Genomic DNA, 18,448 nt, shown 5'->3' with positions numbered 1-18,448 from the left:
ATGACAGGAGCCTTCTTCCGAGCAAACTGCAGTCATACCAACCATGGCTTGAGGTCTCCTGTAGGCCTCAGGTTATATTCCTTGCCCTCAGTTGTCATCGCTGTTCTTTGTAACCTTTTCTTCATAAAGTTTCTGAAGTACTGCAAAACCAAAGCTGTATCCCACTAGATTTATGCTTCACAGCATCACACTGAGGTCCATGTTTCATCCCCTGAACTAGGTAATACAAGTATATAGAGGTGTTTGGGGATGCAGAGCCCGCTGGGATAGCATTAGTGAATGGTGTAAGAAGGAGAGAAGCAAAGGTAGCATAGGTTTGCTCAAAGCTATGCCTGGGCACTGTCTTGCAGAGAAGGTCCATAGTAGAGCCAGAGAGAGAACAAGCCAAGTTAACCAAGGGTCCAGAACTGGATCTCAGTCCTTGTCCTCCTTTCCTAAGCAAATACACAAGAGATGGAATTGTTCAGCTTGTGTCTGCTGCCAGCAATTCACATTTACCTGCATAAGGACATCACATTGGGCCAAATGTTCCACATCGCTGCTAAGTGTGAATTGTACTGTTTGTGCATGGATATGGTGTGCTCCACTATCTGCTGAGTGTGCTGTGCTGCCCTCCCAGCTCACAGCAAACTGACAATAGTAGGAACAGGGGTGGAAGGGGACAGTAATTCTGCATTTCCCTCTTCCTGAGGCTGTGATCCCAAGTACAGTCAGCCATCCGCCAGGATCCTGCTGATCCAGGTCAGGTTTGCATCCACCTCCTCACTGCTAAGGCTCACAATTTCCCAGGGTGCTACTGATGTGGGTTTATGGCCTCCCTACTTCTGGCAGGAGGGATCTGCAGCAGGTGTGACACAGCCCGTGTGTATTTGGCGTAGCACCTGATGAGCTGTTGGTGGTTTTGGTTTTCAGTTCTTGGGAGGGAAGCACTGGGGTCAGGGAGATGGGTGTGATGGGATTCACAAGCTGAATGTGTGCAGTCTTTAGTGAACCCATTTCTATGTGCTCAAACAGACACACGATTTGTGCACTGGCTACCAACAACTTTGATTTTTCTTTCCTCTTGCAGTCCACATTTCTTTCACACAAGGCTTTCTGAAAGGACAGAATAAAATGAGTTATATTACAGTTGTATTAAATACCTTTGCTTTATGTTGGTATATGCCTCAGGATTGCCATTATATGTTCTTTTTCTGTGTATCTTTAGACAGGAGTGAACCAGACTCCTCAAATGCACACAGGAAACCATCAGAGTCAGTAGAAGAAATATCCATCCACTTGTGAAGAATGGTGACACTGAGTACCATCCAAACCAGCCTGAAGCCACCTTCAATTGGGCCAGGATTTTACTTCAACAATTTGAAGAAGCATTTCCCATTTAAATGCTCTCTGATTCTGTAAATGAACAATATTATTCATCTTAGGTCTGTCACATAAAGAAGAAAAATGTACGTATGAGTTTAATCCCTTTGTTGGTTTATAACCTCAGAACTCAGACTGGAGAGTCACAAATCCACGTAGACATCCCCAAGTGCTGACTTTTGCATTTGGATTTCTGATTTAGTTGAAAAATATATAAAAAACTTGTGTAGCCAGACAGCTCCCTATTGGCTAGACATCTGTACAGGCTCAAGAGCATCGTATATTTCTGCAAAGATCTGGAATAAATTGTGCTCAATGAATTGGCCCCTCATATGCCTTATTCAAACAGAGGACTCTGATGAACTCATGTATCGTGGGAGTGTCAATGGCAAAACAATACCTCTTTGGTGAAATCTAGTGGGAGCTGCCATCGTAAATGTGGAAGTTGTGTGGATCCAGGAATAAATAATATTAGGAAGATGGAAACATATTTATAGATCAGTATTAGCGACTTCAAATTGCATTCAGCTTCTTGGACATGAGTTTTGTATTTTGAAAGCTCTACAGTGACTCTGAAGAAAAGTAGCTTCACCCACCCGACCTCAGCCATCTAGAAGGGAAGTGCCCGACCTAAGCAGTTCATCTAGAAACATCATTTATGGGGAGCTCTGTGTCAGTTTTACTGTGGAGCATGCCACCCTGTGAAGCTGCTTGTCGTACCATTGATGAAATAGAAAATGCAGGCTGGTGTTTTTTAATTACTATCCAGCTAAAAGCAGGGATCTGCTGCTACACGTGTACTCAGTAGGCCACCTACCAGCTCATATGCATAAACAGCAAGCAGGGGCACAATACTGGAAACAGATTTATTAGTAGTTCTATTTGTTGTCACCACATCTCACTCTGAAGGCCTGTCTCAGCCTCTTTTGTTGGATGAACAATGATTCTTATCCATCTGACCTGACCTTTTCTTCAATGGTAGGACATTTCTGTGCCATTTTTCTCCTTCAATGTAAACAGCTGTCTGTTTGCAGCCAGTAACTCTGGACCAACATTCAGTCTCTCATTCGGATACTCAGCTGAGCATGCACCCATATAAACAGCTCACACATTGCCATGTGGATTTTCAAACACAAAATTGTGATTTTCTTTCATGACTGGGGTTCTGCAAGAGTGGGTAAAAACTGCACACAGATTTATGAATCCTGCTGTTCACCCAGTCTAAATTTTGGCTCCGCTTCAACCTCTTTCCTTTCCTGTTTTCCCAAGAACGTTCTGCTTGGAAGCCGGGTTCATTAATGTAAAGTTCAGAATTATCCAGGGACTCTCTCCCACCTTCCTCGCCAGCTCACGTCCTTGCTGGGAGCCTTATAGATCTGTCCCTACCAAAACAGGCTCATTTCCAGCCCCTCTGGTCAGAGCCAGTTCCTCCTCCTGCCACCTGATATCCTGCATGCAGCACAAGACTGTCTCACAGCTCTTTTAAGCTTGGTTTCCCCTCTCTGAACTCCTTTCTGAATTTAGGTAACCCATAATGTTTCCCAGAAGGTCCAATTATGAGTCACTTGCTCTTAACATATGAGCCATCCTTCAGCACATCTGCAAACTGTAGCTATAGCCCAGGTGAGACCGAGCCTGTAGCAACTCCATGTCACAAAATGTGTATTTAGATTTCTTGAGCTTACTTATACCGTTCTTCTGTCCCTGCTTCTAAAGATACAGGACTATATTTATTCATGGTTTTAAATAAATATTTCCATTTATTCCTGGCAAAAATAAATACTGCTACTGTTGGGTTAGTTGTGGCAACGGTCTGATGAACATTACAAATTGGCACATGTATGGCTAAGAAAAATGATCCCCCATCTCCTATCGCTTGTGCCTGCCTCAGCATCCCTCCTCTGTGCGAGCACAGCAGCTGCATATCTGCAAAACAAGCTTCCAAGGAGAAGAAATACATCTGGAGAGTATTCTTTTTTTTTGTTTTGTTTTGTTTTTCTGGGTAAATTTAAGCCTAGATCAGCTTCTCACTCCAGTTCAGTGCACAGATATGAGGGAGGAGGCAATGCAGAAGTGGGCAAGGCAATACTGGGGATAGGTGGGACTGTGTCTTCCAGCACCCATGCCATTTGATTCGAACTTGTACTGTCCATTGAAATGCAGGCTCAATTAACTTATCTGAAATTTCCCCTCGGGAAAATGCGAGTTGTATTTCAAGGTCCTAGAAAATAAATAAAATATTAATGAAGTTTTTGTATGGTGGCAGCTCTTCCGAGAATAAAACTGTCCTTTCAGGTAATTAATTGTATTTTCTTCAGTTCTTACAAGATTCCCCCCCTCCCACCCTAGATTTTACATGAGGTTCTTAGTGGTTTCAGAAATAAAATGGAATAAAATATAGTAAAAAAGAAACGGCAGTTTGTATCGTTTAGAAATAGTCATAGCACAGCATAGGAGCTTCAAAATGTGTGCACAGCACCCAAAAGAGTTAATGCGAAATGATAAAGCCGTACTTCATTCATCCAGGAAAAATACCAGCCCTTCCTCTACTCCAACATCAACATGTTTACCACTGGGACGGAGGGAAGACAACACCCTAGGTACGCTCTTCAGAATAAAGTTATTTTGACCGGCAGGAATTTTCACTGCTTTTACTCTCATAAACACAGTACAGATGTGGATATTAGGAAAAAAACATTTGAAAAGCCATGAGACTGTGACTCATTTTAGCATCATACGTACAGTCTCTATATGATTGCCCTGTCTTTAGCTACAGCAGCACATCAGTCAGCTGTGCTCAGCACTGACACATTGCAGTCGAACCGCTCTCTGTGCTGCTCCTGTGGTGCTCTAAAGCTGATAAAACTCAGCAGCTGTTATTTTCACTGGCTTATGCAGCGCGTGGTGGGTGTTCTGGTCACTTTATAAATATCACCTTTACACTTCCAAATACTTAGAAGCACATTCATTACCAACAAAGTATCTCCACGTAGATGAAAATGTGTATTTAGTTGGTGTTACATAAAAGGTCGTTTTTGAGAGCAAGATTTCTCCCCTGAATGACACGTAAGAGAGTGAAAATATTTTTGTGTTTGTATCCTAGGAACATCTGCTGAAGTACATTCGAATATTGGCCACAGGAGGAGCCACGCTGGTTGCAGCGCTGCAGTGCCCAGCTGGTTTATAGGCTGAGCTGCCATGCTCAGCCCTTGGCTGCAGAGCCCCCCACCAGCAGAACAGGCCACATGGGTCATCTCTGCTGCACCAGTGCCATGCTGCCCATTTTAAGTCAGGTGTTTGGCATTTTGTAAGTGGTCTGCACAGACTCTATGCTTTCAGGATGAGGGGTGGTGCTCTGTGAGGGCAGTAAGCTGCAGTAGGAGAAGGGGAAGAAGCTAGAAAGGAGCAGTGACACCTTAAGGGCTCTTTTTACAGTGAATGTCTTTAAATCTAGGGTTCACCTTCTCTTTGAATCCTGTCTGATCTTCTGGTCACCTCAGGATGTCAAAGCTCAAAGAAGAGCAGCAGGGATGATCAAAAGTATTAAATGTCTTCCATGATTATGATGTCTTGGGTTCTCCAGCCTGGAAGAGGGGCAATATGGTAGAGACATGCAAAGTCCTGACTTCATGGAGAAGCAACTCACTTGTTGCTTCCAGTAGAATAATGATGGGCCACAAAGAAGCCAGGCTGAAAACAAAGAAGTGATTCTGCAAGCAGTAAGTAGGCAAAGACTTTGTTGCCAGAGATATTGTGGCTTTAACAATTTGAGGTGGGTTGAAAGGGAGAGTGGATAAGCACTTGAAGAGTAACTGTGGGTTACTAAACAAAATAAACAGACAGACAAAACAAAACACATCAGAGGAACAGAAAATACCCCTAGCTGAGATTGGTCAGAGGCTCCGGAAACACTTGACAACTTACTTGCCTTTTCACATTCATCAACCGGCACGTCCTTGTGGCCACTGTCTCCCTTTTCTCTGGGTTATGTAGTGAATGTGGTTGCCCCTTGTCACAGTTCAGGCAGCCCAGTGGCCTGGCTGGTAGTTATTGCAGCGTGCATCCTGAAATGCTGGGGATGAGCCTTGAGGAAAACTCTGGGGGTATCGCCTCCTGTTTTGGGAGACAGAATATTAGCTTAGGGTGCAGTGATTCAAACCAGCTCAGCTGTTCTTAGGTTCAAGATCTAGCCACAGCATTTGATACTTAAATAGCAGCATTTATTCACCTGCACTCCAGAAAGCCTCTGCTGTTATCCACAATGCATCTGATAGTTTACTGTGCATCTTCACTTGCTCAGGAAACTTTCTTGATTGCCTTTGTCATTAAGCCCCAACAACATCCAACATCCATGTAGTTCTCTGCCTAAATACTCATGGTGCTCATGCCTGTGCAGCAGCAAAACAACCCTCAGCATTTTCATGCTGGGGTAGGAATAACAGTAGAAGGGGAGGAGAGGAGAGGAGAGGAGAGGAGAGGAGAGGAGAGGAGAGGAGAGGAGAGGAGAGGAGAGGAGAGGAGAGGAGAGGAGAGGAGAGGAGAGGAGAGGAGAGGAGAGGAGAGGAGAGGAGAGGAGAGGAGAGGAGAGGAGAGGAGAGGAGAGGAGAGGAGAGAAGAGGAGAGATGTGATTTGGATATCCTAATAAAGTCTAAATTAGATCAACCTCTAGGAACATATGTAGATATTTGCTGGACATATGCTTGCTTCTGAAAGAGCCCATGTGTTCTGTGGTCCTGCACTGCCATCCCACTAGCAAACAGCAACAGCAGTAACCAGCAGTAATGCAAAATCCAACCATTTTCCTGATAAATCCCACTAAAATGAGCCAGGGACAAAGGCTTATGAACTCACTGCCACTCAAACTGTTAAAACTGATCATAGGTTTGATTTTTTTTGTTTGGGACTAAAACATCTCAGCCTCCTGTTTCCCTCTTGCAGCCCTGATGTTCAACACAAGCATGAGTGCTGGCTGCATCCACCTCACAGCGTCCCAGAGCTGTGTGACCAAATGCTCCAGTGCTGTGCCTGGAAGGCTTCATCATCCAGATATGGTCAGCAGGTGCCAACTCAAACAAGAGAGAGCAAGCAAGGCGCAGCTCAGGGAAATGGGCTTCTCCCCCTGCAGTGATGGAAATGGAGCAGTGCATGGCACTGGCCCGACAGCCCCCCTTACTGAGAGAGGCACCGAGGCGGGACAGCTGCAGGTGCAGAAAATCCATGGAGCTCGAGTCTCCCCATAGATTTCCTACGCTCCTTCCAAAGTCACAATGTTTTAATTGATATTTCTTGTGAGAATTCAACAGGTGCAACATAAATCCCATGGATTGTGCTGAATCCCGCAAAACCTTGACTTTCATTTTGAGAGGGGTTGGGGAGGGGAAGAGTTTTCTTGCTCTTTTGGTTTTAGCCTTGAGCTATATGAGACAGAAAAAATGCTGTATTTGCTCAAAGTGCTGCCAGATTAAAATAAGCAGCTATTCATCTTATTTTTCTGAAAGGATGGTTAACTCATTGAGAAAAGCTCATTGACTGTAAAAATACATTCAATTATAGCAGAAGTGCAGTAGGAACAAACTTGGCTTTCCCTTATATGTGTTGGAATTTGGGGAAAGCTTCTACATCCATTTCTACCCTTTCAGATCTACTCTGCAAAGCAGATGGGCCAGCATTAGTGGCAAGAAGAGAACCCTTGGATTTATGGATACACACCCGAACCCTTTTAAAGGCAGATAACAGACCCATTCTGCCATGGTTTTACTTATGAGGTGAGAGATACTAGCAGTAATGAAGGTAGATGTCACAGCATATGATGTCTTTAACATTAAGTTATGATGTATCTCTTCTTGGTTTACTCTCTGCTTGATGGATGGCTCAATATCTTCAGGGCTCCACATGGTGGATAGATAAACAATGAGCAGACAGGGAAGCAGATGTTGGAAATAAAGACAGACTTCCACTTCTCCTTTGTGCAATTGTGTCTCTATGATGTTTCTCTTAAAAAATTCCTGATTAGGTCTTGTTAGAAAGTTTGAAGTTTCTGTATGTTTTAGTACCAAAAAAAAAAAAAAAAAAAAAAGGAGGGGGGGGGGGGGAACTTATAAAATGTTAATCCAGCCCAACATTTCGGATTACTATGATCATATTTCTAGAATTTAGGAAGTGAGCAAGCTGATAAACAGCACATTGTCCAGTTCTTCTCCACTCTCTTTCACAGGTAGTTTTAATCAGTCCTGACAACTTGCACACTTTTACCTCAATCACAGCTGTTCAGCTTGATGGCCTGCTGTGAGTCCTGCCATGTTGTGAATCCTAACTAATGGGAGAGGTGTAAGCCTTTAGGAAAGAAGCAAAATACCTTTTGAAATCAGTACTAACTCTAACATAAAACTGCTGGTACTAGTAATACAGTACACTAGCACTAATAATATTAACGAAGAACTGAATTTATACTGAAGTATATTCCAAAATCAGTATTATCATCCTTGCTTCCCATAGTGGAAGAGTGGGTGAAAGGAAAGTCTCAGAACAAGCAGTAAACCAGCCATGCATCTGAGAGGAGAATTTTTCTCCTCCTTGTCCCAAGTTGGTGCTCTGATGACCAATAAATAGACCACCAAACTGATTTACTTGATTGTTAGCCTTTAGATGGGATTGGTCTACTTGATTTTGGAAGAGGCAGGGACAGCAGAACCTGGCTCTGAGAAGCAGAACTGGAGATGAGTGCTACTCCAAAGAGAACTGCTGTCAAATACTCTGCTGAAGGATTTAGACGATGTATAGCAATCCAAAGAGAGAGTAGTCAGACATGTCCCTCCTCATCTACCCCCAGCAAAACTGATTAATTTAAATCTATAAAGAACACAAAGCTGAAAGAACGCTACCTAAAATTGAACTTGAGAGCAATTGGAAAGTTTAGATAACAGTCTTTCAAGGAAAAATAATGAGCGGAATTACAGTAGAAACAGTTGCTATAAGGATAAGGCAAAATATTTGACAAGGAAAACATCTCTGAGAAGAAAGCACAAGGGCAGAGCTATTATAGCCTCTGTGGCCTTTTCCCTCAGACTTCTTATTTTATAACATATTTCTAAAACGCAACACCCACAACTGTTTTTCTTCATCTATCAAAGCATAAAATTGCCAGTCCTTTGACCTAACTTAAATCAAGGAAGTAGCAATGTTAGGTTTAATTAAAAACAGCAAATATTTGTACAGCTGTCCCTGGTTTCACAGCACAGAAATAGGTTTAGCATCAAATCTTACAGTTTGAAATCCTCTGGGAACCATATACAAAAACATATAGGATCCTTCTGGCTGACTTGCCAAAGCCAGAAATGCCTTTTTTTGGAGTTATTTCAGGTGGGGCTCGTTCAGCCTTACCATTTCCAACCCACTGTTTTCCTACTTGAGTTTTTTTTCACTCTGTGTGCCAAATGCAGCACTGTCAGGCTGATAAGTTTGGATGCATTTGATGCATTTCAGGGTTGTGAGTAATAATAGCAATAAAACCAAGGAAGGCTGAGAAGTTGTGATGGAAATGCTGGCTGGGCATTTCCAGCAGCTGGTGTCACTCGGAGATGCAGGAGCCTCAATCAGGTCCATGCTGATGATCCCTAAAGCTGAGAGGAGTTTGGAAGGAAATCATTCCTTGCTCCCCTTTTAAATTACTCATGGAAGCACGTTGTAAAATCCTTCAGCACCCAGCTTTATAAAACTGCCCTCAAAGGGCTGAGGCTAAACTGTGGATGGGCCAGGCCTGGCAAGGCTGGTCCCAGTGGAAATGGTGGAGGGATTTACACCACGCCCTGCTCTGCACCCAGCTGGGGATGTGCAAACCTCCCCCAAATCTGCCAAAATAAACCTGGGGTGGGACAGGGTCAGCAGCCACCCACCATGGGATGAGAGATACGGAGGAGGGAAGGGGCACAACAGGGCTTAAGAGGCTGCAGTCAGGACTGTGGGGGGAAGGAGGCTGATGGCTGGTGTGGCTATTCTGCTCCAGTCCCTCGAGCACCAGGCAGAGGCTCTCCGCACACTCCAGGCAGTGTGGGGAGGCAGGGAAGATGATGCAGCCCCTCACCCACCCTGCAGCCCCTCACAGCCTTTCCAGGACCAAAGTGATGGCACTGGCCAGCATGGCTCAGCCCGGCTCAGCCCAGGAAGGAAAACTGAGGTGGTTAGGCTTGGCTGGGCACGGGAGCTGGAGAAGGAGAGAAAAGCCCCAGGGAGAAGTCTAGAGGAAGAAGAGGAGAGTGGAGACCCAACTCCCCTCAGCCTAGGGGAGCCCAGGCCACAGCAGCGGTTGCAACTCAGGTTGGAGAGGCCTGAGACACTGCGAGAGAAGGCTCTGTGCAGCAAGCTGTCCCGAGTAGTGGATGCAACCACCCAGCTTGTAACAGTAGAGCAGACCTTCCTGCTCCCTCTTGTACAGCAGCATTCTTTTCCTCTCCACCCAAAAGTAAGTAAGGGACAAAAAACAATAACTTGTTTTTGGGGCTTTTTGCAAAGGAGCTGCTGACTGCACTGGTAACTGCATGTGCTGGGTTTTGCCCTGTGGACTGGAAGTGTCATGTCCACTAATTTTCATCTAAACCTATAGCCTGCAATACAGTTGATGAGGTACTGATAGTTCGGTGTAGTTGCATCACAAGGATTCAGGTGACAAAAGCACTTTTTGGTTTGCTTTCACACTGGGTAACCTGGAAATATTACTCTGAGATCTTCCAAAAGTTAGTGCTTAAATTTCCCTAAATGAGCCAAAGAACAGCACAAGATGCAGAGATGACCAGTAACCTACCAAAGGAATGTGACTGCCCAGCAGAGCCCATGGCACAATTGTACACCATACATCCAGCATATGAGACCCAACAAACATTTTCCTGAGGGTTTTCCAATAAATGCAATGACTATGCATATTAATACATGAAGAAAATTAAGAGAAAGCTTAGGTGTGAACTTGTAAGTCATGGTTTTAGGGGTTGGTTAAGCAGTCCGATATGTCTCACTCCAAGTCAGATGACATTGGCACTGCCTCAAAGCTTACCTTAGGATGAGCCTTGGGTGTACCACGTAGAACAAGACTGCAGTTCTTAGCCAGCCCTTAGTAGCGAAGATGCATACCACACAAACTCCGTTAGTAGTTGTCTCCAACCATCGGGCAAGTTGAGATACAATTAAAATATGCTCTTTTTCCTTTATACTAGTCTTCCCAGAGTAGACCACCACAGTATGGGAAGATGAAGGATAGGGAAGTGACAAAGAAGTAGCCACATAGTCTGATATGATGGTTGATTTTTTGTAGGGAAAAACAAATTAAGACTGGGTTTCTCAGTATATTGCTGATGAATTTGAGATGTGAAGATAGCATCTTGCAGTGTGCAAGACCAGTGTGCTGGGTCTGACTTGCTTTGTGATTGCTCATAGTCTGTGAAAAATCACATCTGAGTTATCTCGAGTCAAGATACAACTCAATGATAAGTGCAATCACCAAGAGCCAGAAGCAAATGTTGAAGATTTGGATCCAAATTGCCCAGAGGTGGTAGGGTTGATAATAGAAGCTACCCATGAGCGTGTTAAAAATCAGCCAAAATTGTTAGACAACACACTTCAAAAATGAGAGTGAAAAGATAGTTTTGACTTCTGTAATACAAATTTTACAGCAGGATTGCTTCAATGCTTATAATTTAAAATTAATGCAGTTTATTTCTGTATAAACAAAAGTTGGTTTGATAAAATACAGCCGTCTCAAGGAACGTTTTATTTTCTTCCTATTCTTTCCCAAAACTACCTTAATATTGCTTGTGTGAATGTATGTTTTTAGATACCACTGGGAATATAGTTTACTTTGGATTCTGATTTTCCTATTGCACTTGAAGCTAAGTTAGTTTTTTCTTCATTGAAAACCCATTATCATGACCCACTGAGCTCTGGGACATTTCCCCCCTTCCGTTTTACAGGAAGGTTACATAAATTCTGTGCTAGGTTTCTACAGACTCTGTGTCACGGATAACTGACCCCTTTAGCTGCAAGTAATTTCACTGTTGCAGATTTGATTTTGAAGCAAATTGGATTTCAAGGGATCCATTTATATTATAACCTCTTCATAAATTCACATGAACAAACCCTTATAAATAAGCTCTTGGCAAATGAGTTGGCCAAAATCCCTTCAACATGGCAGCCCTTGGTAACGTGTCCTTCCACTCACTGTTTTTTGAAGGAAGATTTTGGCTTTATGGCCCAGAGACAATCACACACAATCAGTATTTGGTACTTTTTATTTCTTGGTACAGTTAAGTCTTTCTGGTCTCTCTTGGCAATCCTGACTTCCTTGTTTCTCGTATGTTCTCTGTCTGTTCTTCAGTTTCTTTTTGAAGTATTGGTACTGATAAAAATTTTCCTATACAATGGCATCAACATAGGCAGACAAAAGACTGAAGAAAATTTAGATTTGAGGAATGGGAACGACAAAACTTAAGTGCCTGTGAGTACTGGAAATACCCTCTGCTGAGTTCCACTGTGTGTTAGACAGTGCATTTCCTCAGCAATTAAAAACTGTGTGTTAATTTCTGATGAAAAGGGACATGTTTGCAGGAATTCAAAGTCTTTTGCTAGTGACTCAGAGTGTAATCACTGGTTTTGTATGCAGTACCGCCACAAAGTTTGCTCAGTCAAACAGTGTGTGTGAAGATGGGATGGGCAGGGGGCCCCTTTCCCCTCACCTCAGGATCCAGCTGGCTGCATCATCCCATTGCCCACCTGGCTGATTGTTGGCATCGGCACCCACAGGCAAACTCCTAGCGCCTAATACCTTCACAAAGACGCCCTGTAATAACCACCACATTTTCTCTCTCCTGTAATTACACACTGCCAAGGTGAACAGAACAGCCTTTTTTTTTTTTTTCCCCTTTTTTAACAGAGTGAGAGATTCTGTATTTTAAGCAGCAATTTGAGTGCATTTGAAAAGGAAAAATAAAAGGTAGAAAACTTTCCCAAAATAGCAGTGTGTGGCTTGCCCTGGCTGTGCTCAGGTGCAGCTATGCATTACTCCAGCTTTTTGATAACATCCTGTCTCCTTTGCTGGAGTTACCGAAGGGTCGTTCAAACGGTACTAAATCAGAAACGTGGAGCGAATTGGACTGGGCCAATTTCAATGGCAGCCAGCAGGGAGTGGAATATAAATCATACTAAGAAGTTAAAATAGCCGTCCCGTTTGCAAAACAGTCATGGTATTTTCTTTAAAGGGGAAAAGAAAACACTGTCCCTAAAAAGTGCCAGATTGGCAGGGAGGGATAATAAAAAAAAAGCTTCTGACAGTGCAAGCTTCTCCTGCCCATGTGCTGCTGTACTGCTGCTCTGCTGGATGAGGAGGAAGAAGGTGGGGGTCTAGGGTAGCATCAGCAGAGGTGCAAGTTTACCACAGTTCCCTTGCCCTGTATCTCCCACTGAGGTGAAACAGTGCAGCTGCTGTGAGGTTAGTCTAGTGGCACTCCATTTGTACCAGGAGCAAGTCTCTTCACCAGGGCTTGAGTGGTAGCACAAAGACAAGCAGCAGCGCTGGTTGCTTGTTCTGTTTTCCTACTGTATTTAGGCCCATCTATTTAGACAAAAGGGAAACCACAAGTCCACTGCAGGCCAAACAATGGCACAGAATCAGGCATCACTCACTCTGGCCATGTGAACTGGAGACCCAGAGATAGCCTGCTTTCTGCAGGACAGCTAACAAAGGCACAGAACAAGGACAAGACTCCACACTGGGGGGATCTGCATGTTCTGGGGGAGGAATATGGAAGGGATGGCTGTGGCTCAGTGACATCTCTATTGGTACTTAACAAGCTTGTTTTCTGGTTGTTGATTTCCGAAAACAAATCGGAGATGGGTTCTCAGTGCCAAAGTGACTAGTTCTTCCCTCTGTGAGAGATCTGAAGGCTGATTCATAAATAATGGCTCAGGGGTGACGGAAACGAGATAAATTGTTTTCATTAGAATTCGCATAAAACAGCAGCAGACTCCTCATTTGCCACCATGGACTGAACAAATGTGCCAGCATGCACGTTTCTCATTTTGCAGCCACTGATATTATGAAGTTGTTCCTGGACCTAATAGGTTTGAGAACTCATTTTTTAAAGTAATTGATATGAAGGCTGATCCTGGAAAAGATTGCTTCACCTTCCATAAAGTTATTTGCAAGCCGTAGGCATTAATACTTGTTTCGGTGGATTTTTTTTTCTTTAAATACTGACAAATGAGCGATCTGAAGTTTTTCAAGTGAAGAATTGCCTCCAAGATCTTTCTGGAAGCTCAGAGGAAATATGCTTATGCAGTTCAATTTTATTAATCCGATAGTGCTGCACGCCGCATGCATCTGCACCTGCTGTGTTAGAAAGAGTCTTTACAACAGCAAACCGCAGAATGAACTACACTAGGGGATTGTGGGATTATTTTTTCTTCAGAAATAGAAACTTTACGAGAACTTATTAACAACTCCAGCATTTTTGATGATACACGGTTTAAGAGAACTCTTCCAACTGCAATAGTTTTAGAAGATGAGATGGGTAGTGACAAGAGGCAGGGCTCATAAAACCATAGAATTGTTAAGGTTGGGAAAGACCTCTAAGATCATCTTGTCCAAATATCAACTCATCCCTACCATACCCACTAACCACATCCCTCAGTGCCACTTCTAAATGATTCTTGAACACCTCCAGGGACGGTGACTCCACCACCTCCCTGGGCAGCCTGTGCCAGTGCCTCACTGCTCTTTCTAAGAAGAAATGTTTCCTAATATCCAACCTGAACCTCCCCTGGTGCAACTTAATGCTAACACCTCTTGTCCTATCGCTGTTGCTTGGGAGAAGTGGCCAATCCCTACCTTGTCACATCCTCCCTTCAGGGTTTTGTGGGGAGCAAAAAGATCTCACCTGAGCCTCCTCTTCTCCAGACTAAACAATCCTTATTTCCTCAGCTGCTTCTCACAGGACTTGTGCTACAGACCATTCACCCTTCATCTACCCAGTGAAGGCTTCATGGCATCTTTGCTGGGTGTGCTCAGCTCAAGCCACTTTACTTTTAGAGTCACCAGAGAGAAGGAGGCAATTCCATTTTCAGTCCATCCTTTAGGATGACAGGCATTTAATCTGGGTCTGGTAAACTGCTCCTGTTCTCCCCTCTGACTGTGTGAAGAACCTCCAGGAGGAAGCTGTCCCTGACTTTCACATCATTTCCTACACGAGCATTTTATTCCTCCAGAGGCTGAGCCATCCTGAGATACTATTCTAGAGACATATAAAATAGGTCAGTGTGGGTGGAGGTGCTGAGTTACCAGGAATGGGCATCAGGAGCTCCGGCACTCCCATCCCAACTCCCAGATTTTGGCCTGCTGACCATGGAGAGCATCCAGCACCTGGACCAGGGCAGCACCGCTGCCACTCTGCCTTCAGTGGAAATTTTATCCGTAAGGGAGCGTGGAGATTAAGGAAAAAATGTTGAGGGTTGGCAGTGGGCCAGGGTCTAAAATCTGAGCGTGCAAAAGGAAAAGGCAGCTGTCTGTTAGAGCCAGCTGTAGGAATATGTTTGATGGGTCAGGTCGGCGTTTCAGAGTAAAATCAAAGATGGAAGCGAGCAGTTTGTATCTTCTCCAAAGGAGCCTTTATTAAAGTGGCCTCTTCATTCACTTGAAGCGAGTTTGTGGATAGTATCAATTTTACATTAAGGTTCAAAAATAAAAGCTGGGCCATCAGAAACATCCTGAAACTTCAGCCTACCACTGAGTGACAACTTCATGAAACAGACTCAGAGCAGTGGAAAATTTTAAGCCATAAATTAGAGAGCCTTGAAACTAGTAGGCCATGGTGTTTTCGTTCTGGGGGAGGTTCTTTATTAACTCATCTGTCTAAACATATGAATCTTGACAAATGAAAACTGCAGGGAGGATCCGCTCCTGTCCTGCAATTGAAAACACTTCAGATCTCTGCAGATATTCTTGTTAGCATCTCTTAAATGGCAAAATACCACGCGAACTGCTGCTTACTATCAGCTCAGCTCACAAGGGCCCTACTTCCTGAAGTTAAAACGGAAAGAATTTTTGGTCTGAAACTTGCTCCAGTTAGTTATGATCTACTTCTACTGAAAGGAGAGATAAGTCAAGTTTTTATTCCCTGTCATGTATCCTAAAGCTTCCATGTGCTGGACACCTGCAAAAGCGAGCAAAGAGAGCTTGTTTACTTAGTGCAATTTATTTGACCTCTTAATATATTTGAGTAAGGATTTTATACCTAAGGCAACTTTACAGAACAGATTTGAAAGGTGACCTTCAAAGGAAACATCAAAATCTTTCTGAAAAAGGAAACTTTGGAAATATATGTGTAAAAGGCTGCTTTTCAGCTAACCTCCTGACTCAGGACTCCCTGGATTTCAGCACAGGGTGTGCCAGAGCGATGAGTTCACCTTGCTCAGAGCAGACCCACAACTGCTATTGTACAATACCTAAGGGCCCAAGAATGGTATCGGATGGCTAGTTCAGAAATTTCCACACTGATTGCCTTCTGCTTGCTGGCTGGGGTAACCACGCAGCACTGTTTTCGATATTAGCCCACATTTCAATTCTTCAACTGCAAATCCTTTTTGCTGCTGCCATTATGAAGCTGGGATTGTCTGGGTGACAGGGAGTTTTAAAAGCTGGTTTCTTTGTTTCTTTTAATAACAAAGGCAAAACCCACCGTAAGTCTAAACCTGCATGCTTTTAAGAATAACCCTAAAACTCAATTTCCTCTCAGCTAAAAGCACAGGCTGCCACTAACTAGAAGAGTAAATACATCAAGCGTAGGAGGTAAGAGGTGCTAAAATCTGGTGTGTGCCATAAGCCACGGGAGAAGGCTCCTCTGTTCCTTGCAGTTTATCTAGATGAGTTCATCGTGTGGGGGACTTTGGGAAGGCAGAGGCTCTGACTGAGACCACATTTGTACATCCATTTTAGGCTGGCAGAGGCTGATCCTACTGCCTGAAGATGTTTTGTCCTCTTCACTTCCAAATGTGCAACTTTCTGACTATGCACACTTGTCTCTGATTTAGAACACAATGGTCTAGCACTGGTTGCCCCTGCAAGACAAGGTCCCACAGCCATCAGCAGTACTGATCTTTCAGGGGAAACCAGCAGGCAGAATGTTCTGTGAGTTGCAGTTTGTGAGGTTGGCTGGAATGGGTCAAGAAATGCATTTTCCCCAGCAGTGAAATTGTTATCAAAGCACATCTCAGCTCCAGACCTTGATACATCAGAGGGACTGGGAAGTCTTCATGCTTCATTGTGATGCACAACCAGCAGAGCTAATCAGGATCTCCTGTCTCACTGGTGATCCCAGTCACCTCACAGATGAAGGACACCACACAGAAGTGGTGTTTCAGAGGACTGCTGTCACATTGTGCCCATGGGAGCCACTGAGAGCTCTCAGGAGATGTTTGGGTATAACATTTACCTGAGGTCCTATCCTTGCCTGTCAGTGTAGGGGAAGATGAATTGCTGAGGACAGCTACTAAAGCTCTGTCTGGAAGAAACAGAACTTAAAAAAAAAAAAAATCACTGACGCCTGTGGAAGGCAAATGACCCTTAAGAGTGAATAGGTGAAACAGCTACCCAAGGATTTCTGCCAAGTGAGTTTGCAGCGGCATTTAGTGGTTACACTACATGTATCTCAAAACTAAAGATGTTTCACACTAAATCAGAGATGAACGTGCATAGTTAGGAAGCTTATGTCAAGAAAATCATGCCTGGAAAACTCAGGGGAGAGTTATTTTTCACCCGCTTCTTTTTGCTTTTATTTTTAGGATAGCATTGAGTTTAGAAACATCTGTAGTCACATGGCTTTACAAAGAGAGGGACAGCAATTTGAGAAAGACTTGCATGAAGCACACCAGTGTCTGAAGATGATCATCGAGAAGCACATTTGTTCGCTGGCAGTTTTCCCCTCAGAATCCCATATCCCAGCCCGATCTGCTCTGAGACAAATCCTGCAAAATCTGGCAGTGTGAAACAGCAGATTGGCCAAGGAACTTGTATTGCACATGAGCTGTAACAGTCCTGTAACAATCACAGATAACTTGAAAGGTGAATCCTGGAGATGTTTACTGTAGCGAGAGTTCCCGCTGACTTTACACTAATGGAGACTTCCCAATGGAGACGATATTGCTGTAAACTATTGAACAACCTTCTCATATCAAACTCACAACGAAGTCATAGGAATGGGAGCTGGGATCATCTCCAGAAGTTTCTCTGGAGCAACAGGAATAGATTCTCAAATAATAAGGTTTCAAAATGAAGACAGAATGGTAGAGGCTGATACGACAACCATCAGAAATCTTTATATTTTCATCGCAACTCAGGAAAATACATTTCCAAGTAATTCTTTATGGAGTGGACACTTGGTAGAGACAGAGAAAATATAGTGTTTAAGCATGGAACACTTCAAGAGGAGGTATACAGCCTGATTACACTGCAAATAAAGACAGCCTGCTAAATCTTTATTACGTTTTCCCTTAGTCAGCCAACAAATCAATGGAAAGGTGAAGGTGCGATATCTTCCACTGAGTAAAGAAAAAGAGAAGAAAAAAATATGTGGGACCTGTGGGATCAATTGCTTTAAAGCCATAAAAGGCCTCGGTAGATGATCCAGTAGAGGTGAATGGAAAGCAAAGCAAAAGAGGCATTAACACGGTGAAGCAAAGGTATTTATAAACTGAGGTGAAACATTTGTGAAGATTGCTTTGCAGAGCTTTCTCAGCCCCTGTGACTGAGTAGCAGACAGCATAAAATTCTGCTCTCCTACTGCCAAATCAGGAGGGTTTATGAAGTCACTTACTTCTGTCAAACAGCTGCAGCTGTATTGCTGAAAAGAGGCATTCCCCCCCTCTTTTTGCAATAAGATTTAATGTCTGTGTGATTGCTGAGCAGGAATAACGGCTTGTAAAACTTTTCTCTCTCTTTTTTTTTTTTTTTTTTTAAGGGATAAATTAAGCTCCTTTTAACTGTGATTTGGATAGTAGGTGAGGGAATTCTGTAGACCATGAGATAGAAAAGTATCTCTTTCCATTGGCTGG

General features: G+C 43.5%; 1 protein-coding gene across 1 annotated transcript; it reads left to right on the top strand.

Moving 5' to 3' along the window:
* Nucleotides 1-9,338: 9,338 nt before the first annotated feature.
* DLEU7 (deleted in lymphocytic leukemia 7) lies at nt 9,339-17,442 on the top strand. Its single transcript, XM_015851993.3, has 2 exons — nt 9,339-9,821; nt 17,180-17,442. Exons 1-2 carry the CDS (start codon nt 9,339-9,341, stop codon nt 17,381-17,383), a joined length of 687 nt encoding a protein of 228 aa, XP_015707479.2. The 3' UTR covers nt 17,384-17,442.
* Nucleotides 17,443-18,448: the final 1,006 nt, after the last annotated feature.

The sequence above is a fragment of the Coturnix japonica genome, chromosome 1 (assembly GCF_054131305.1).
Source record: "Coturnix japonica strain WE chromosome 1, WE-NBRP24, whole genome shotgun sequence".
Lineage (NCBI taxonomy): Eukaryota > Metazoa > Chordata > Aves > Galliformes > Phasianidae > Coturnix > Coturnix japonica.
This window is presented reverse-complemented; position numbering and strand designations above follow the sequence as displayed.